Below are 18,063 nucleotides of genomic sequence, written 5' to 3' on the forward strand. Positions count from 1 at the left end.
AACAGTCTGACCTAAAGGGACAGGAAGCTATGTATAGTACCAAGTACCCATACAAGGTTGAATCTTTAAAAGGAGGAAAACCAGGACTGCAGTGAGGACCAGAAGATCTGACGGCAGCAGCGGCAAGGGAGCAGGGGGAGGTAAGTATGCCAACGTTGATTGTGTTATGCACAGGGAGACATACATCTCTTTAATGTAGTTCTGACAGCTGAAACTCTGACTGGGTTTGAGATGTTCTGCAGACAAATCAATGAGGTTAATGTAATCTGCTGCCTCCTGACAGCCACAAGCAAGGACAAGCTTTCATGAAACATGCTCAGAGCGTATTCCAATTTGCTCTCACTACTCAACTCTCATTGAAATGTATTCGAGAGCCACGAAAATATCATTTTTTTTCCAACATGTAACTAGTAGCGACAGGTTATGGAACATACAAATCCACACTTATGTCATGTGGCTTTAAGCAAGAATTTAAAAGCCTATTGCACATCTCCCTGACTGCAGTCCAACTTCTCACTCATCTAGTGATGTAATAATTATTCAATTATGCATTATTCATATACATAGGTATAGATACAGAAGTAACTGGAGAGGAGCATCCTGTGGGTGTTTTCTTAGCGTTACCGCCTCTTAGTGGCCATATTGTAGAATGCAGCTGCTTGTTCTACAGAGAGGATGTAATGGTTGGCGTGCAGGCAGAATGCAGAGCCTATTATACAGCTCAGTATTGGGAGGCCAGGGCTGCATGAATGATCAGCTGATCAAACAATGGACTCTGAATTATACCAGCAAATTCTAAAAGCAATAATTCTGGGGTCAGGCGCGAGATCATCAGTGTGGTGCAGACAAACCACGGAATATACAAATATTACCGGAATTATCACACATTCACGAAAAAAGAAAATAGATTTTATTCTGATTTATCAGTGCAAGTTGGAAACAAAAAAAAAAAAAAAAAAAAAAAAAAAACAAGCGGTAAACTAACAAAAAAAAAGTGCAAAAAGTTATCTTTAACAGTAAAAGAGTAAAGACATACATAATGAAGCAGCCTGAGGGATGCAGGGACCTTGTATCTGGGCGTCAAAGCCACCAGAAGGCTATGTTCATATAGAATATTTTTTATACAGAGAAAAACGTACACAGTAATCCACATGTGTAGTACCTTATATTATTGTGTTGTGCTTATTGTATTTGCAGACCTTTTTTTTTTAATGTATTTTACATTTAATTTTTTCTTATTTTACTTTTGGTTTAGTTGTTGTGTCTGATATACTGCGCCAGTTATGATTTTTTTGAACATTTTTTAAACTCACGTTTAACATATACGTTGCTAAACACTCGGCTATTATTATCGGACGTAATACAAACAATTCTTTTTTTTTTTCCCGTAAATATTTGCTAAATCAACTACACACAGTATACACCATTATTTCCACATACAGCTGGTACATGGGGCTTGGAACATGCCAGTCACTGTGTTATGCATAGAAGAAGGATATGTGAAGCAGCTCTCTGATGCCTCCTTTTTGGTGGGCTTTCCCTGCTCTGATAAGATGCCTTAGGACTTGACTGGGAATTTAAAGGTTCCCATACACTTTATAACTATGTCAATCATTGGGACGAAAGGTATTAAAGGCCACCTTAAAGTTATATAGATTTGTAATTTACTTCTATTTAAAAATCTCAAATCTTCCCATACTTATCAGCTGCTGTATGTCTTGCAGGAAGTGATGTATTTTTTTTCAGTCTGACACAGTGCTCTCTGCTGCCACCTCAGGAACTGTCCAGAGCAGGAAAGGTTTTCTATGGGGGATTTGCTACTGCTCTGGAGAGCATTGTGTCAGACTGAAAAGAAAACATTTCCAGTAAGGCATACAGCAGCTGATGAGTATGGGAAGACTTGAGATTTTTAAACAGAAGTACATTACAAATCTATATAACTTTGTGAAACCAATTGATTTGATAGAAAAGGATTTTCGCTGGACAACCCCTTTAAGCCACACAACTCTCTGGTAGTATATAGCATATGGCTGTTTTGTGGATATTGCCCCGATAAGTAAAGATTAGGGTGTCCTATAAGTCTCCATATATGTTTATGACATTCTATTCATGGAGAAACATTGGGGAAGATTTATCAAACATGGTGTAAAGTGAAACTGGCTCAGTTGCCCCTAGCAACCAACCAGATTCCACCTCTCATTTTCCAAAGAGTCTGTGAGGAATGAAAGGTGGAATCTGATTGGTTGCTAGGGGCAACTGAGCCAGGTTCACTTTACATAATGTTTTATAAATCTCCCCCATTATCCCTTTCACCTATGTTTTTTTTAGGCCTGGATAACTCCTTTACTTTATAAATGACATCACAACTTTATAGGGGCTCTCCCATGATTATAATTTATCACTTTTAACACAGGTTATAGTATCTAATGGGTGGGAGGGGAACAACCACTGGGACCCACTGTAGGTACAACACATCTTTAAGGAGGTTATCCAGTACTAGATAAAAATGGAGCCACTTTCTTGCTAAAACAGCACCACCCCTGTCCTCAGGTTAAGTGTGGTATTACAATTCAGCCATTTACTGAAACTGAGCTGCAAAACTCACACCCAGAGGACAAGAGTGGCGCTGTATGCCAGAGAAAGCGGACATGTTTATTTTAAGCCTCAATAACCCCTTATGTCTTAGCGTAAACTAGACCATGTCATCTGACTGTGAGAAATTGCCATGTTTAGATGTGGCTCAGTGCCACGCCGTATCCTAACCTCAAGCTGGGTTTTAATCTGAGACAATAAAACAAAGGATTAAGAAGAGATTGATGGTTAATGCTGTATAAGTAGGGGATTTCCAAAAAAAGCAATGCTGTTTGAGGCAGGATTATGCCACCCAAAGAAAACATTTGCTTTCCTTTTAAGAACGGGATCTGTGGTTTATTACATCAACGTTCTCGAGTTTCACCTCTCGATTGACGTTATTTTACGGATAGACTCGTGCCACGCTAACTAAGGTCACATCGCAAAATGGTCACAGAATTATCATTGCGGTGTGGACCCTTTAAGTCGTCTTGTCTTCAGTTATATAGTTGGTCAATTTAGGGGGATATTACGCGGAACGATTATCGTTTGAAAAATCGTTAGATCGTTCCTATTTGAACGATAATCGTTTAGTGTAACAGCAGACAACGATTAAACGACCAACGAGAAATCGTTTAATAGAATTTGGACCTATTTTTATCGCCGATTGTTTGCAAATTGCTTGCACGTAATAAGACGTTGTTTGGTCGTTCGCAGTAGCGGCGAACGCAGTGGCGACGACAGGACAAAAGCAAAAACAATCATAAGTAACGATCATTGGGTAAACGATTTCAGGTTGTTCGCCATAGCGGTCGTTTGAGTTCGGTTATCGGTAATTATCGAAAAATCGCTTTGTGTAATAGTACCCTTAGAGGATGCGATCACCTGATCGCTGACCTTTTATACAGGCTGATTATCGGCAGTGCCATGTAAAAAGGAACCTTAACCTGCACTCACACGTTCCGTGAAGTTGTCCGTGCGCACGGACAAATTTATAGCCCATTGCTTTGTATTGGGCTATTCACATGTTCAGTGTTATAGGATACGTCGTAACTCGGAACGGACGCACAGAACGGATTCCCCATAGAAATCAAAGAGATCTGTATTTTTCAAGAATGTGACATCCGTGTTCATCCGTAAAAAACACAGATGTGATGTAATAAATGTAATTTAGAATCATAGCCGTGAAAAAAAACGGACAAGGATGCAAAACAGAATCAAAACGGATGACAATGCGGACGGTTTTGCGCAAATCACGGGGCTGGAAAAACACTGAACGTGTGAATGCAGACTCTTTCATCACATGAAGCGCATTAACAGTAATAATTTACAGTCAGTCCACTAATAAAATTTATATTGTTTAGAGTTGAGCAAACTTCGGACACACAGGGTCGTCCTAACCTGTGGCTTCTGAAGTTGGATGCAGCTCTAGGGATCAGGGGGAAACATGGATACAGCCATGTTATCCTGGAATTCCTAGGGCTGCATCCAACTTCGGCACTGTTCCCCGAGTCGTGACGTCATCAGAACTCGGGGGGATGGGATGCCTTCTAGCAGAGGTCCCTAAGCCTGTCATATGGTGCACCGCAGGCACGGGGAGAGGGAAGTAATGATTGTTTGTTATGTAGCCACCCCTGCTGACTGCGTGACTTTTCAGATCACTTCTCCTTTGAAGTGTCACTTTTGTTTTTGTTTTTGCCGCAATCAAAGTCCAGGCGATTTTAAGAAACTTTGTAACTGGGTTTATTAGGCAAATATGCCATTATCTGCATTCAAAAAGACTTTCTCCTGGTCCCCCCCCCCCCCTCCCTCCTCTCTCTCAGTCACTGCTCATTATCAGGAAATCTCAACTGTTTTACATCAGTCGGGCCCTGTGTAACCTATGGAGAGGGGAGGAGGGAGATTAGTCACCAGCAGAGAACAAAGGATTACTCAGCGGGACCTGTGTGAAAGCCGGTATTCAGAGGTCAGAGAGGTCAGTGCTGCCATCAGAGGAGATAGACTGGTGATGTAGCTGTAAATTAACTCTTTTTTGTCCTGTTTTGGTGCTTCATCTCCCTCCACCCCTCCCCTCTCCATAGAGAACAATGCTTTTTCATGATAAAAATGCATTTTTCGGCTAATAAACCCAATCACAAAGTTTCTTAAAATCGCCTGTACTATTGATTTCTGCAAAAGAAATTTAAACGACAGTGACACTATAAGTTAAAATAGGAAGGGGAAACCCCTTCCCAGTGACATCTTGCGGCACCACTTGCGCTGCTCACTTGGCAGTGACAGACCACTCAGGCAGTCACCAGTCACAGTGGAGTCCCACTTCAGTGATTGGCTCAGCAGGCCGTCACTACCCTATAACCCCTATAACTAAGATAAGTTTTTTCAGATTTTTTTGCTTAGGTACCCATACAGACCCATAAAATATCTAATTGGTTGCTATGAGTAACTTTAAGCCCTTGGCGCTGAAGCCTGTTTTGACATTCATTTTGATCCCCTCTCACCTTTTGAAGACATTTTTTATGTCTATTTTTTTTGCTGATATTTTTGCTTATTTTTTGTTTTTCTTATTTAGGAGGTGGGCTTAACATAATACAGCTGTTCTGGTACTGTCTGGTATTTATTTATCATGCAGGTTATAATACATGCTGTGGCATTTCCATCAGTTGTGGAAATAAACCAAAAAGCTTATGTGAATTGCACCAAAAACTTGTTTACATGCTCCACATTTTTTATAAGTTAAATACTCGGAGTGATGGATTTTCAACACTAGACCCTTTTGTTCTCAGAGGCAAAAGCTGGCACCAGAGTTGTCTGCCTGCAGCCCACCGTACATGGAACACATGAACGTTTGGTCATGCCAAATGTTCTTGTGTATGAGAAAGCCGGGAGAGATAACTCTACAGTATGTACGTCACATGTTTACGGTTTGCACAGTGTATCTATGCACACAGAATCATCTCCATTGTTTGCAGGCTTTATTCATGTCTTACCTTACCATCACCCACTAACTTAACAGTCTCTTCTTACTCCTTACTAAATAGGCACTGTATATTCTCATGCAAACAAATATAAAAAAAACTTTGTAATATATCTTATCAGACAAAAATGCTTTCTTCTAATGTTATCAAGCATTTTATCTCCCCCTTTCTAGTAAACTGTCCTTGATACTGGAGCAAGGTACAAGTCACAGGACAGCTTATTCTAAAAAAAATAAAAAAAAAGACATGCACACACATACTCTTTTCACGAGATAGGGAATATGTGCTAGAAAGGATTGTGCCCCCCCAACCCTCCCAATCTCAGAAACAAGGTCACTTCTATAGAGCTGCCACAGAGTACAACGCTCAGCTCTCTTTGACATCTCTTATAGAGAATGAATGGAGTGACAGCTAGCAAACTAAGGGCCCTATTCCACCGGACGATTATTGTTTGCATAATCGTTAACGATTAACGATCTCAAACGACTGCTATTGCGAAAGACCTGAAAACGTTCACTCATTTCCATAATCGTTACTTATGATCGTAATTGCGATAGTTTTTCTTCGCTATTTATTCGCTATCTATTGCGAAAGACCGAACGACGTCTTATTCAATGCGAACGTTTTGCGCACGAGCAACGATAAAAATAGGTCCAGGTCTTATAAAGCGATCAACGATTTCTCGTTCGGTCGTTAATCGTTAACTGCATTTCAACCGAACGATTATCTTTTAGATTCGAACGATTTAACGATAATCTGAACGATAATCGTCCAGTGGAATAGGGCCCTAAGACTAAGGGGCCTATTCCACAGGAGCGATAATCGGCCGAATTCGGAGCGGGGCTGTCTAACCTGACAGACCGCTAAGCCAATTACTGGCTGGGACCGCCGCGGACAGTGATTGGCTGAGCGGTCTGTCAGTTCAGACAGCCCCGCTCCGAAGCTGCTGCGGCTCACGGGACCGGGAGAAGAAGACCTGCGCCTGGACAGGTAATGTATGAAGCAAGGGCTGCAAGGACATCGGTAACGATGTCCCTGCAGCCCTTGTTTCACGATCATCTGGGCCGTGGAATAGACCCAGTAAACGAGCACCGATCTAGCAGATCGGCGCTCGTTTACGTCGTTGCTCGGCCGGTGGAATAGGACCCTAAGACAAACATAATCTTGAGATTTGTCGGGGGAGCAGCAGGGATCAGACCCCCGGCAATAAAACACTCCTATCCTGTATATAGAGGATAAGTCTGTTACATAGAATACTCCTTCACAGTACACAAAGAAAAAACTGCAGAAGAATCTGCATCATGAATCTGCAGCAAATACGCCACACTTGGTCCTGGACTTACTTACAGTATATTAAAAATTAGCTTGTAAGATTTTTTCTAATATTTTGTTCTAAATTTGTATTGTGATCTTAAAGAGGTACTATTTTTCTTTCTAATCAACTGGTTTAAGATAGTTATATAGATTTGTAATTTACTTCTATTTAAAAATCTCCAGTCTTCCAGTACTTATCAGCTGATGCTTGTCCTGCATGAAGTGGTGTATTCCTTCCAGGCTCTCTGCTGCCACCTCTGTCCATGTCAGGAACTGTCCAGAGCAGCAGCAAATCCCCATAGAAATCCTCTCCTGCTCTGGACAGTTCCTGACATGGACAGAGGTGGCAGCAGAGAGCACTGTGTCAGACTGGAAAGAAAACACCATTAACTGCAGAACATGCAGCAGCTGATAAGTACTGGAAGACTTGAGATTTTTAAATAGAAGTAAATTACAAACCTATATAACTTTCAGAAACCGTTTGATTTGAAAGAACAAGATCTTCGCTTGAGTACCCCTTCAACAGCAGCAACATCTTCTATCAGAGAATGCATCAGAAAACCGTCTTAAGTTCTATATCAGTTTATGGGCCTAAAAATTAGTTTTTAAACTTAACAGTTAACAGCCAAGTGACCGCTCATAGGAATTGTGTTATAAAATGTATGAAATTAATTTTAGGCATTTTTAATATCACAATTGGGGGTATGTAATCTGAATTTTTCTTGCTTTGAAGTATTGATAAAGGTGAATTTTTTCAGAAAATATATTTTTTCATAGGATCTCCGGTTTGCAAAAGCGATTCCTAAAATAGAAACATTTCCAGAGGCGAAAGGGTCCGAGCTGACTATAGTTGTGTAAAGTCCCTTTTAAACTGGCGGGTGTCCCCAATAACTGGCCTATGTAAAAGGGCTAGTGATTGGCCGATCAATGGCTGACTGGATCTTTTGTTTGGCCATTTAAATTATAGCCGCATATCGCCCCTGGGGTAAACAATGTGCGGCACAATGAGAAAGACATGGGGGAAGATTTATCAAACATGGTGTAAAGTGAAACTGGCTCAGTTGCCCCTAGCAACCAATCAGATTCCACCTTTCATTCCTCACAGACTCTCTGGAAAATGAAAGGTGGAATCTGATTGGTTGCTAGGGGCAACTGAGCCAGTTTTACTTTACACCATGTCTGATAAATCTACCCCTATGGTTTCTTCCAGAAACAGCGCCACTCTTCTACTCAGGTTGGATGTGGGTTTTGCAGCTCAGTTCCAATAAAATTAATGGAACTGAATTCAAACAGTTTGACAGGTCTGTTCAATACTAATCACTTAATAAACAGGCACTAATGTCTAGTATACCTTATACATACATCCCTCATATGTAGACATGTTGCCGATTACACAGATGTATTTGAAGTGGTTTTATTATAGTCCATAAGTTTATTCCATGTCTTCCACCAGGAACATTAAGGGCTTGGACCTATAACAGAAGAAGAGACGTTACTCACCTAGAAGCTATAGCTGCTTATTGTCACTACCGATGGTCTGGTAAATTTTATCATAGAAAATTAAAAAGGAGCAAAAAAAAAAAAAAAAGAGGGAAAAACAGATGCATGTGTGTGCATCCGTTTTGATCCGTTTTTCCATTGACTTCCATTATATATAAAAAAAAATAAAAAAAACGATCAAAACGCATCCTTTATTTTAACGTACACAAAAATAAAGTCAAGTATGTTTTTGTGAACGTTAAAAAAAACAGATGCGTTTTGATCCGTTTTTTTTTTTTTTAATAATTGAAGTTAATGGATCAAAACGGATGCAAAAAAACGCAGTGTGAACCCAGTCTTACCTATCTGGAGAGTAAAAATGTCTTACTCATTCTGCTCCCCGATATTCCACTTCCACCCTTTGTAAGTCCCAAAAACATACCTTCTGAAGCAAGAGGGGCCGGGTGGCAAGTGACAATGATCGCATGCAGCAAAGCCATGTTTTTTGTGGTTTCACCCACACAGCGATGATTGTGATGCGTGATCTGTTACCCCAGGGGTAGGGAATAGAGATGAGCGAACCTGGAGCATGCTCGAGTCTATCCGAACCCGATCGTTCGGCATTTGATTAGCGGCGGCTGCTGAACTTGGATAAAGCCCTAAGGCTATGTGGAAATCATGGATATAGTCATTGGCTGTATCCATGTCTTCCAGACAACCTTAGAGCTTTATCCAAGTTCAGCAGCCACCGCTAATCAAATGCCGAACGTTCGGATGGACTCGAACCCGCACCCGGTTCGCTCATCTCTAGTAGGGAACCTTGGCTCTCCAGCTGTTGCAAAACTACAACTCCCATCATGCCCTGACAGCCAAAGCTTTAGACATGATGGGAGTAATGGTTTTGCAATAGCTGGAGAGCCAAGGTTCCCTACCCCTGTGCTACCCTCTCCCTGTCATCTCAGAGCGTGGAAGTGGGACGTCGGGGAGGGAAATTTCTGCTCCCTGAATGAACCCTTCCTGCACCGGCGTGGGGGGGGGGGGCAGTACTATGTTATGCTTCCTCATAATAAACCCTAACAATCATTGGCTACAAACTATAGATGTTATTGTTGGGCGGAACATATCCTTACATTTCTATGTCTGAGTTCAGAAGATGTACCTGTCACATTAAAAAAAAAAAAAAAATAGCTTTTGACGTGAAAAATTTTGATCAGTCGGGTCTGAGTGTTCAGGCCATGGAAAAGATGTGTGAGGCTGAGCACTTCTCTCCCCACTCTTTGTGCACATGGCATAGAGCTGGAAGGGCATACGTTTAGTGCAAACCTCCTTCAGTTTGTATTGGTGGGGGTCCGAGTGCTGATACGTTTTGTGCCCCTTTGCCTCTGCTGTAAACAACTATAAAAAGCGGTCAAAACAATTCTAATGAATTCTGATTGGCTGCTAGGGGCAACTGAGCCAGTTTCACTTGACACCAGTTTGATACATCTCTCCCATTTTATTTTTTAGGACGGTGGGAAAAATACTTACATGACAGGAGGTAAATGAGAGCTCTGATACACGTCCGTCCGGCTACTGAGTCACATTTTTGGACGACGCGACCGATGAGAGATCTCGAGGCTCGAAGTTGATTCCATCACCGGTCAGTCTTGACTGAACCCACGGTGACAGCCACACAAGGTACCACCTTTCTCCCAGGAAGTTTCTGGCGTTTTTCTTCCATCCGTGGTCATAATCTCTTTCGTGCCCATTGAACCACTCCTTGGTTGTTGATCCACGGTAGAGAATTAGACAGTGGAGAACGAGGAAAGCGAGGCAGAACAGGAAGCCGACTACACAGGTATCCGAAACAAAGGCAAACATGAAGGCTGAGCCCGAGACTTGTCCTGAGGAGCGGAGAAAGATATAGAAAACCATCAGCCTATGTTCACATGTACTATAAATGTTGCAGATGTGATGGTACTGGCATGGCATGGATGAAGAGAGGTGTGTCTTAAAGGGATTGTTCACCAAATATTTTATTTTTTTTTTCAAATCAACTGGTGCCAGAGATTTGTAATTTACTTCTATTAAAAAAATCTCAAGTCCTTCCAGTACTTATCAGCTGTTGTATGTCCTGCAGGAAGTGGTGTATTATTTCCAGTCAGGAAAGGAGGCATAAGAGGGCACTTGTGTCAGGCTGGAAAGAATAAACCACTTCCTGCAGGACATACAGCAGCTGATAAGTAAGGGAAGACAAGATTTTTTTTAATAGAAGTAAATTATGGTGCATTTACACAGGCAGATTTATCTGACCAATTTTGGAAGCCAAAGTCAGGAATGGACTTGAAAAGACAGGGAATCTCAGTCTTTCCTTTATGACCTGCACCCTGTTTATAGTCTGTTCCTGGCTTTGGCTTCAAAAATCTGTCAGATAAATCTCTCTGTGTAAACGCACCATTACAAATTTCAATCAATTTTGGTGAACAACTCCTTTAAAAAAAAAAGCAATGCTGCACATCACAAATGTGGAATTTTTTGACCTACAACAATCCGTGTTTTAATTGCTGTCTTAAAAATAAACAGTATTACTAAATTTCCTCCAATATGCGATGGTCCTATTCCAAATGGTGGCACCATACAGCAGATGAAGTCGTGGTTTTTACGGTACTCCGTAATCTGATGTTATATAAAAGCCTCTAAAGGTATTTTTCTATATACTGTATTTTCTGGCGTATAAGACGACTTTTTAACCTAGAAAAATCTTCTTAGAAGTCGGGGGTTGTCTTATACGCTGGGTATGGTCGCCCCATACCATGGGGGGGCTTAAAAATGGCCGTATCCCCACCGTATTGGGCGACCATTATAAAAAAAAAAAAAGTTAAATCGCCTGGGGCCCGTTTCCGGCCTCCGCGCGTCCCCTCGCCCGTTCCCGTCACAGGCAGTGTGACGTACACTGGCTGTGCCGGGGAGAATGACGGAGGCTCCGAGAACGGGCCCCAGGTGAGTTATGTTTTTTTTTTTTTTTATTTAGCTGCAGTTAACCCCTACCTGACCGAGCTGCAATACCATATTCTGAGAACAGGAGAGATGCTGTTTCTGGAAGAAAGCGGACATGTTTTTCTAAGCCTGGATACCCCTTTAAACCTGAGGTTCCATCTGACAAGCTAATTATGGGATCCCTGTAATCTTAAAAATTGGAATCCACAGAAATAGCTGAGTACAGTGTTCGGCTCATTCCAGCAGCTCCCATAGAGAATTATTGGAGCGGCTGGATCTGAGAGATCCAATCCACAAGAATGGGAGTGGGGGAGATATGACCCCTTTATATCATTACATATACCCTCCCCCACCATGATTACATAGTTATTCCTTCCATCCATCTTTATTTGGTGTAAGTGGAGCTGAACCAATGTCTTTACCTGTAATGAACATCATCCACGGCATAAGAAGAAGAAGAAGACTATGGAGGCTGAAGCCCTGATGAAGCAAATCCATGAAGATTTCAGCATTGAGAATGGTGGCGAGAAGCAGTGCCAGTAACCCATGAAGCAGCGCGCAAAAAAAATAGCGATAGTTCCAGAAGCCGACGCACTTTCCAAGCAAGGTGCAGTGGTGGTCCCGCCGAAGTACACACACATTACAGTTATAGCAGTGGTGGCATCGCGGGGGAACGTGGGACTGACAGCTGTAACAATACCTACAAATATAGAAGAACATGAGAGATCACCAAAATACATACATGCATGATAAATATATATAGTGATATAACCTGATTTTTTAAAGTGTTACTGTCACTTTAAAAAAACTTTTCTTAGAGCATATCCAAGAGCCAGGATCGGGAACCTCCGGCCCTCCAGCTATAGCAAAACTACAATTCCCATCATGCCTGGACAGCCAAAGGTTTGGTTTGGGGTAAAAAAATCATTACCAGCAGGGGGTGGGCGGAAAATTAAAAAAAAAGGCATTGGGGGAAATTTATCAATTTTATCAAAATGGTGTTAAGTGAAACTGATTCAGTTGCCCCTAGCAACCAATCAGATTCCACCTTTCATTCCTCACAGACTCTTTGGAAAATGAAAGGTGGATTTCTCACTTCCCCCTTGGACTTCTTCTTTAAGGTACTGCTCCCTATTATCATTTCTGAGCCTCACCTGCTTCAGATGGTGCAGGGACTATACAAATAAATGTGTACTCACCCACCACCGGTCCAAGTTGCCATTGCTAACTATTAGTGCTTCCTTTTCTCTGTCCCCACACATAGGCTCTATCACTGCCCACAGTGGTGACCAAACTCAGCCAGTGATTGTGCCATCAGGCATTGCCTATGTGTCAGGAAAGAGAATGGTAAGTGCTGACAGCGGGCGCCATCATGGAATCGGTGGCAGGTGAGTATAGTTTTCTTGATTTTAACCCCCACCCTGGACAGTGTGAAATGTAAAAATATTTCCTCCTAATACTCCTTCAAGTGAAATATTGGCACCTATAAGGCCACCAATGGACCACAGTAGGATTGTCTGTGGGGTGTTGTGTCCAAGCTTTATGGATTACACAGATGTGAACTTTGGATATATTTAATAGGAGTCAGGATCAAAATTGTAGGAGTACTCCCACTGAAAAGTTTTCACTTTTCTAGGTTTATTTCATTAGGTAACAGATAAGATAGATAGATAAGATAGATATAGATAAGAGGTAACAGAGTATAGCTGTAAATTAAAGGGGTATTCCGCACAAACATAACTTTTGATATGTTGCTGCCCATGGTGAGACTAACAATTCCTTCCATACTTGTTATTATCTATTCAGTCTCCTCCCCCCAGTTCTGAGCTGCTGCTTTCTACTGAAGACAAAAATATGTGTATGTGAGCATTTCTTTCTGTCTCCCCCCTTCCTTCTTCTCCTCCCTTCTGAGACAGCTGATGTAAACAAATCCCTGGCAGGCTGTATCTGCAACATTGCAGCTTCTTTGTATTGGTGGGAGAGTTAACCTGAGGTCAAGCTGCTGATGAACTCACTGTGATTAATCCTCCCAGCATTACAAAGAAGCTACAATGTTGCAGACAGGGGCTTGTTTACATACTCTGTCCCAAAAGGGAGGGGGAGACAGAGAGAAAAGCTCACAGACAGATTTTTTTGTCTTCAGCAGAAAGCACCAGCTGAGAACTGGGGAAAGGAGACTGAATAGATAATAACAAGTGTGGAAGAAATTGTTACTCTTACCATGGGCAGCAACATATGAAATGTTATTTTTGAGTAGAATAACCCTTTAACAATTGGAAACCTCTGGCTTTCCAGCTGTTGCAAAACTACAATTATGTAGTTCTCATGTGCTGTCCAGGCAGTAAGTTAAAGGGGTATTTACTGCAGTATTGCAGTAAATTAAAGGGGTATTTTTAGCCATAGACAAGCACTTGGGAGCAGGAAGAAAAGAGATGGGGGAAGGGACATACAGTAGCTGAATGGGGGATCATGGTTAGGTAAGTATCTTATTTTCTTCTATTTTATAAGGGGTCCAGGCTAGTATTAATGGAATATCCCTTTAAGTCTAGGATGACACTAATTCACATGCATATATTTCAGTTCACTTGAAACAAGAACAGGTATGACCTACAGATCCATCTGCTGGAATACAATATACATGATATACTCACACCCAGCCTTGACCCAGGCTCCCGTGTTCCAGGAAGACACCTTTAATAGTAGAATTACTCTGCACAAACTTCACCATGTTCCCCACCACATTAAATAAGAGGTACAATGTCACCCCCAGAAGAGGTAACTGTGCACCCCCCGACATGGTGAAGATTAGATAGAACACTTCCAAAGTTACGGAGGTTACAAGAATGCAGGTGATGAGCACAGGTAACACAATGGAGGGGTCCCAGTGGTGGCTCTGCATGGTTAAATACCTGCAAAGAGAAACAGTGATAGATATGCCATAAATCAGAATGCTGTAAAGGTATCAATGCACATTCTTAAAGGGGTATTCCGGTCACTTAAAAAAAAACTTCTGACATAGTTTACATTAGTGGAGGCTCTGATGTTCCCATTGACTTTAATGGGAGCTTCAGCACATAACCACATGTTACTCCTTTTCGATGCGATATTAGGATTAGGGATTTTAAAGGTGACACTGCATGATTAAAGGGATTATCCAGGGAAAAAAAAAAAATAAAAAAAATATATATATATATATATATATATATATATATATATATATATATATAATTTTTTTTTTTTTTTTTCAAATCAACTGGTGTCAGAAAGTTATATAGATTTGTAATTTACTTCTATCTTAAGTCTTCCCATACGTATTAACTGCTGTATGTCCTGCAGGAAATGTTTTATTTTCAGTCTGACTCTGCTCTCTGCTGACATCTCTGGCCGAGACAGGAACTCTGTCTCGGTTTTCTATAAATCCCCATAGAAAACCTCTCATTCTCTGGACAGTTCCCGTCTCGGCCAGAGATGGCAGCAGAGAGCACTGTGTCAGACTGAAAATAAAACATTTCCTGCAGGACATGCAGCAGCTGATAACTATGGGAAGACTTGAGATCTTTTAATAGAAGTAAATTACAAATCTATATAATTTCCTGACACCAGTTGATTTGAAAGAAAAGGATTTTTGCTGGACAACCCCTTTAAAGAAGAGCACGTGATATGACCTGTGTGAACACGTCCTAATAACATATCAAGAGCATCGGGTGACAACCCTGAGAAGAGTCACCGAGACGGGTGCCGGGCAAAAGTGCAGCCGTTACCTATAGCAACCAATCAGATTTTAGAAAGAGCCTTTGAAAAACAAAAGCATCAACCTGATTGGTTACTGGCGGAAATGATTCTTCGGTGCAGATTCCATACATCAGCAACATGTAGATAGGGAAGGGGTGAGCTCAATGTCGCCATGACAACCCCATACATAACAAGAGGGCGTCTGTCCCCAGCATTACAGTCCCCACATGTCTGTCCCTTCAGTACAATATACAGGAAACTACAATTGTAATGTATGGAGGGGAGGAAAGGAGGAGAGTCGTGTTACCTGTAGGCACCGCACACACACAGGACACCTAAACGTCTTCACCGTATAGTATACGGCGTATACTAATACACAGTGTCAGGTGACTTCATTCATGGATGACAGGCAGAGAGCACAGGGCATAGCAGGAAGAAGAAGATGAGGAATTGAAGGACCTTTCATGACGTCACCACCATGTGATCTTCTGGGGGAGGAGCCTGCTGTGTGTGAGAGATAGAAGCAGCATAGCTGGGAGTGAGTGCGAGAACAGTTCTTACAGCACAGCTCTGTGTGTGTGTGTGTATATATATATATATATATATATATATATATATATGCAGTGGTGCCTTGGATTACGAGCATAATTCGTTCCGGGACCGCGCTTGTAATCCAACTCCACTCTTATACCAAAGAAATCAGTGAAATGCAGACGAGTGGTTCCACACCCCAATATAATGATCTTATATTCGAAACAGCATGAAAAACAAATGAAACAAACATTTAGAAACATTTACAGCTGAATATGTCATATTATGTCATCACTGTACAGTATAGCAATCAGCATGTGGAGTATAAGGCTAGGTTCACACTGCGTTTTCAGCAGTGTGCATCCGTTTTTCCATTGACTTCCATTATAAAAAAGACGGATCCAAACAGATGCGTTTTTTTGACGCACAATAAAGTACTGTTGACACTACTTTTTTGACCGTTAAAAAAAAACTGATCCGTTAAACAGATGCTGAAAACGCAGTGTGAACCTAGCCTTATGTATAGTGCATAAAGTGCATATGAATGAAAAATCAGCAGCAGTTTGTAGATACAGGATGGAACTGCAGATCCCCATAATGCAGTAATGTAGTACAACAGGCTAGACTAGAGAAGCAGGGCTGCTGTCACAGGTCTGTGTGGTCACATGACAGCAATGGGAAAGGGGTGTGTGTTCAGCATGGACCAATCAGGAAGTGAGAATCACAGAGCTGTGCAGGAGGGCAGAGACAGAAACTTTATATACAGCAGTGTGACTGGCTGAGTGTAAGTGCAGGCACATTATAGCTGCAGTGTGTATATCTGAGTGTGAGTGCAGGCACATTATAGCAGCAGTGTGTATAGCTGAGTGTGAGTGCAGGCACATTATAGCAGCAGTGTGTATAGCTGAGTGTGAGTGCAGGCACATTATAGCAGGTATGGAGAGGATGGGAAACACAAAGGCTGACAGATGTGCCATGATTTGGAAGATGAGGGAGACTTCCTGGATGAGAGTACAGGGCTGTATACCCTGCTATGCAGACCACTCCACTCCCAGCTCCCCCTCCCACCCAGTACAGTGATCCAGTGATCTGTTTTTCCATTGACTTCCATTATCTAAAAAAAGGATAAAAAAAAAAATGGATCAAAACACATCTGCTTTTTTAACATACACAAAAACATATCGAACAAAAACATTGATCTTGTTTTTCTGTATGCTAAAAAACCAACATATTAGCGCTCAGGGAGGCACAAAGTTTGTAACATTAGTGGGACATAACCATGACACTAAGGGGGGGTTCTCCCTGGCGTATACCTCCCGTACGCCCAGCTTGCCCGATGGGCGGGCTGGCAGAGCTTGGGGGAGTGTAATAAGGTGGGGAGGAGGCGTGGCCTCCTGCGCCTCATTTATCATGATTTACGCCTGCTCGCAGACGTAAATCATGACGTAAATGTACACCTGCTGGAAGCAGGTGTAGATTTGGTACACCAGGCGCAGATTCGTGAGGCCGGCCGCATTTACTAAGCGGCGTACGCATCTTAGCGAATCCTGCCTGGAAAAAGAGTTCTGTCTGGCGCTGAGTTGTGCAGCACTGTGAGTAACCAATCACGTTGCTCCGTCAGTGTCTGCCTGGCATCACTGGGTGCCTCCTAGCGGCCCATACGTTCTACGCTCTAATCATACCTCCCAACCGTCCCGGATTTCGCGGGACAGTCCCGTTTTCGGGGTGCTGTCCCGCGGTCCCGGAACGGCCCCCAGTGTCCCGCATTATATGTGGCCCCAGCGAAAAAAACAATAAATCAGTTACTCACCTGTCCGCTGGTCCCAGCAGCTCCTCTCCCGGCAGAGCGCGCACTCCCGTCATCCTCCGGGGCGGGCAGCGGGATATACAGACACTGACTGTACCGGAAGTGACCTGCAGCCTCCATCCTGAATTACTTCCGGTACAGTCAGTGTCTGTATACCCCGCTGCCCGCCCCGGAGGATGACGGGAGTGCGCGCTCTGCCGGGAGAGGAGCTGCTGGGACCGGCGGACAGGTGAGTAACTGATTTATTGTTTTTTCCGCTGGGGCCACACAAATGGGGGGTATTTGCTACTCTGTGGGGCATATATGGGGGATTGGCTACTATGTGGGGCATATATGGGGATTGGCTACTATGTGGGGCATATGAGGGGGATTGGCTACTATGTGGGGCATATATGGGGGATTGGCTACTATGTGGGACACTATATGGGGGGATTGGCTACTATGTGGGGCATATATGGGGGATTGGCTACTATGTGGGGCATATATGGGGGCATTAGCTACTATGTGGGGCACTATATGGGGGCATTGGCTACTATGTGGGACACTATATGGGGGGATTGGCTACTATGTGGGGCATATATGGGGGATTGGCTACTATGTGGGGCACTATATGGGGGCATTGGCTACTATGTGGGGCACTATATGGGGATTGGCTACTATGTAAGGCACTATATGGGG

General features: G+C 42.5%; 1 protein-coding gene across 1 annotated transcript; it reads right to left on the bottom strand.

Annotated features, from left to right (window-relative positions):
• Positions 1-8,258: 8,258 nt before the first annotated feature.
• Positions 8,259-15,546, bottom strand: ZDHHC24 (zinc finger DHHC-type containing 24). The gene is made up of 5 exons (XM_069968147.1): positions 15,355-15,546; positions 13,967-14,224; positions 11,738-12,015; positions 9,867-10,222; positions 8,259-8,332 (listed from the first exon to the last, which is right to left on the bottom strand). The coding sequence occupies exons 2-4, from the start codon at positions 14,212-14,214 to the stop codon at positions 9,909-9,911; spliced, it is 840 nt and encodes a 279-aa protein (XP_069824248.1). The 5' UTR covers positions 14,215-14,224; positions 15,355-15,546; the 3' UTR covers positions 8,259-8,332; positions 9,867-9,908.
• Between the last annotated feature and the right edge of the window lie 2,517 nt (positions 15,547-18,063).

This window comes from Dendropsophus ebraccatus, chromosome 4, assembly GCF_027789765.1.
Source record: "Dendropsophus ebraccatus isolate aDenEbr1 chromosome 4, aDenEbr1.pat, whole genome shotgun sequence".
In the NCBI taxonomy this organism is placed as follows: domain Eukaryota; kingdom Metazoa; phylum Chordata; class Amphibia; order Anura; family Hylidae; genus Dendropsophus; species Dendropsophus ebraccatus.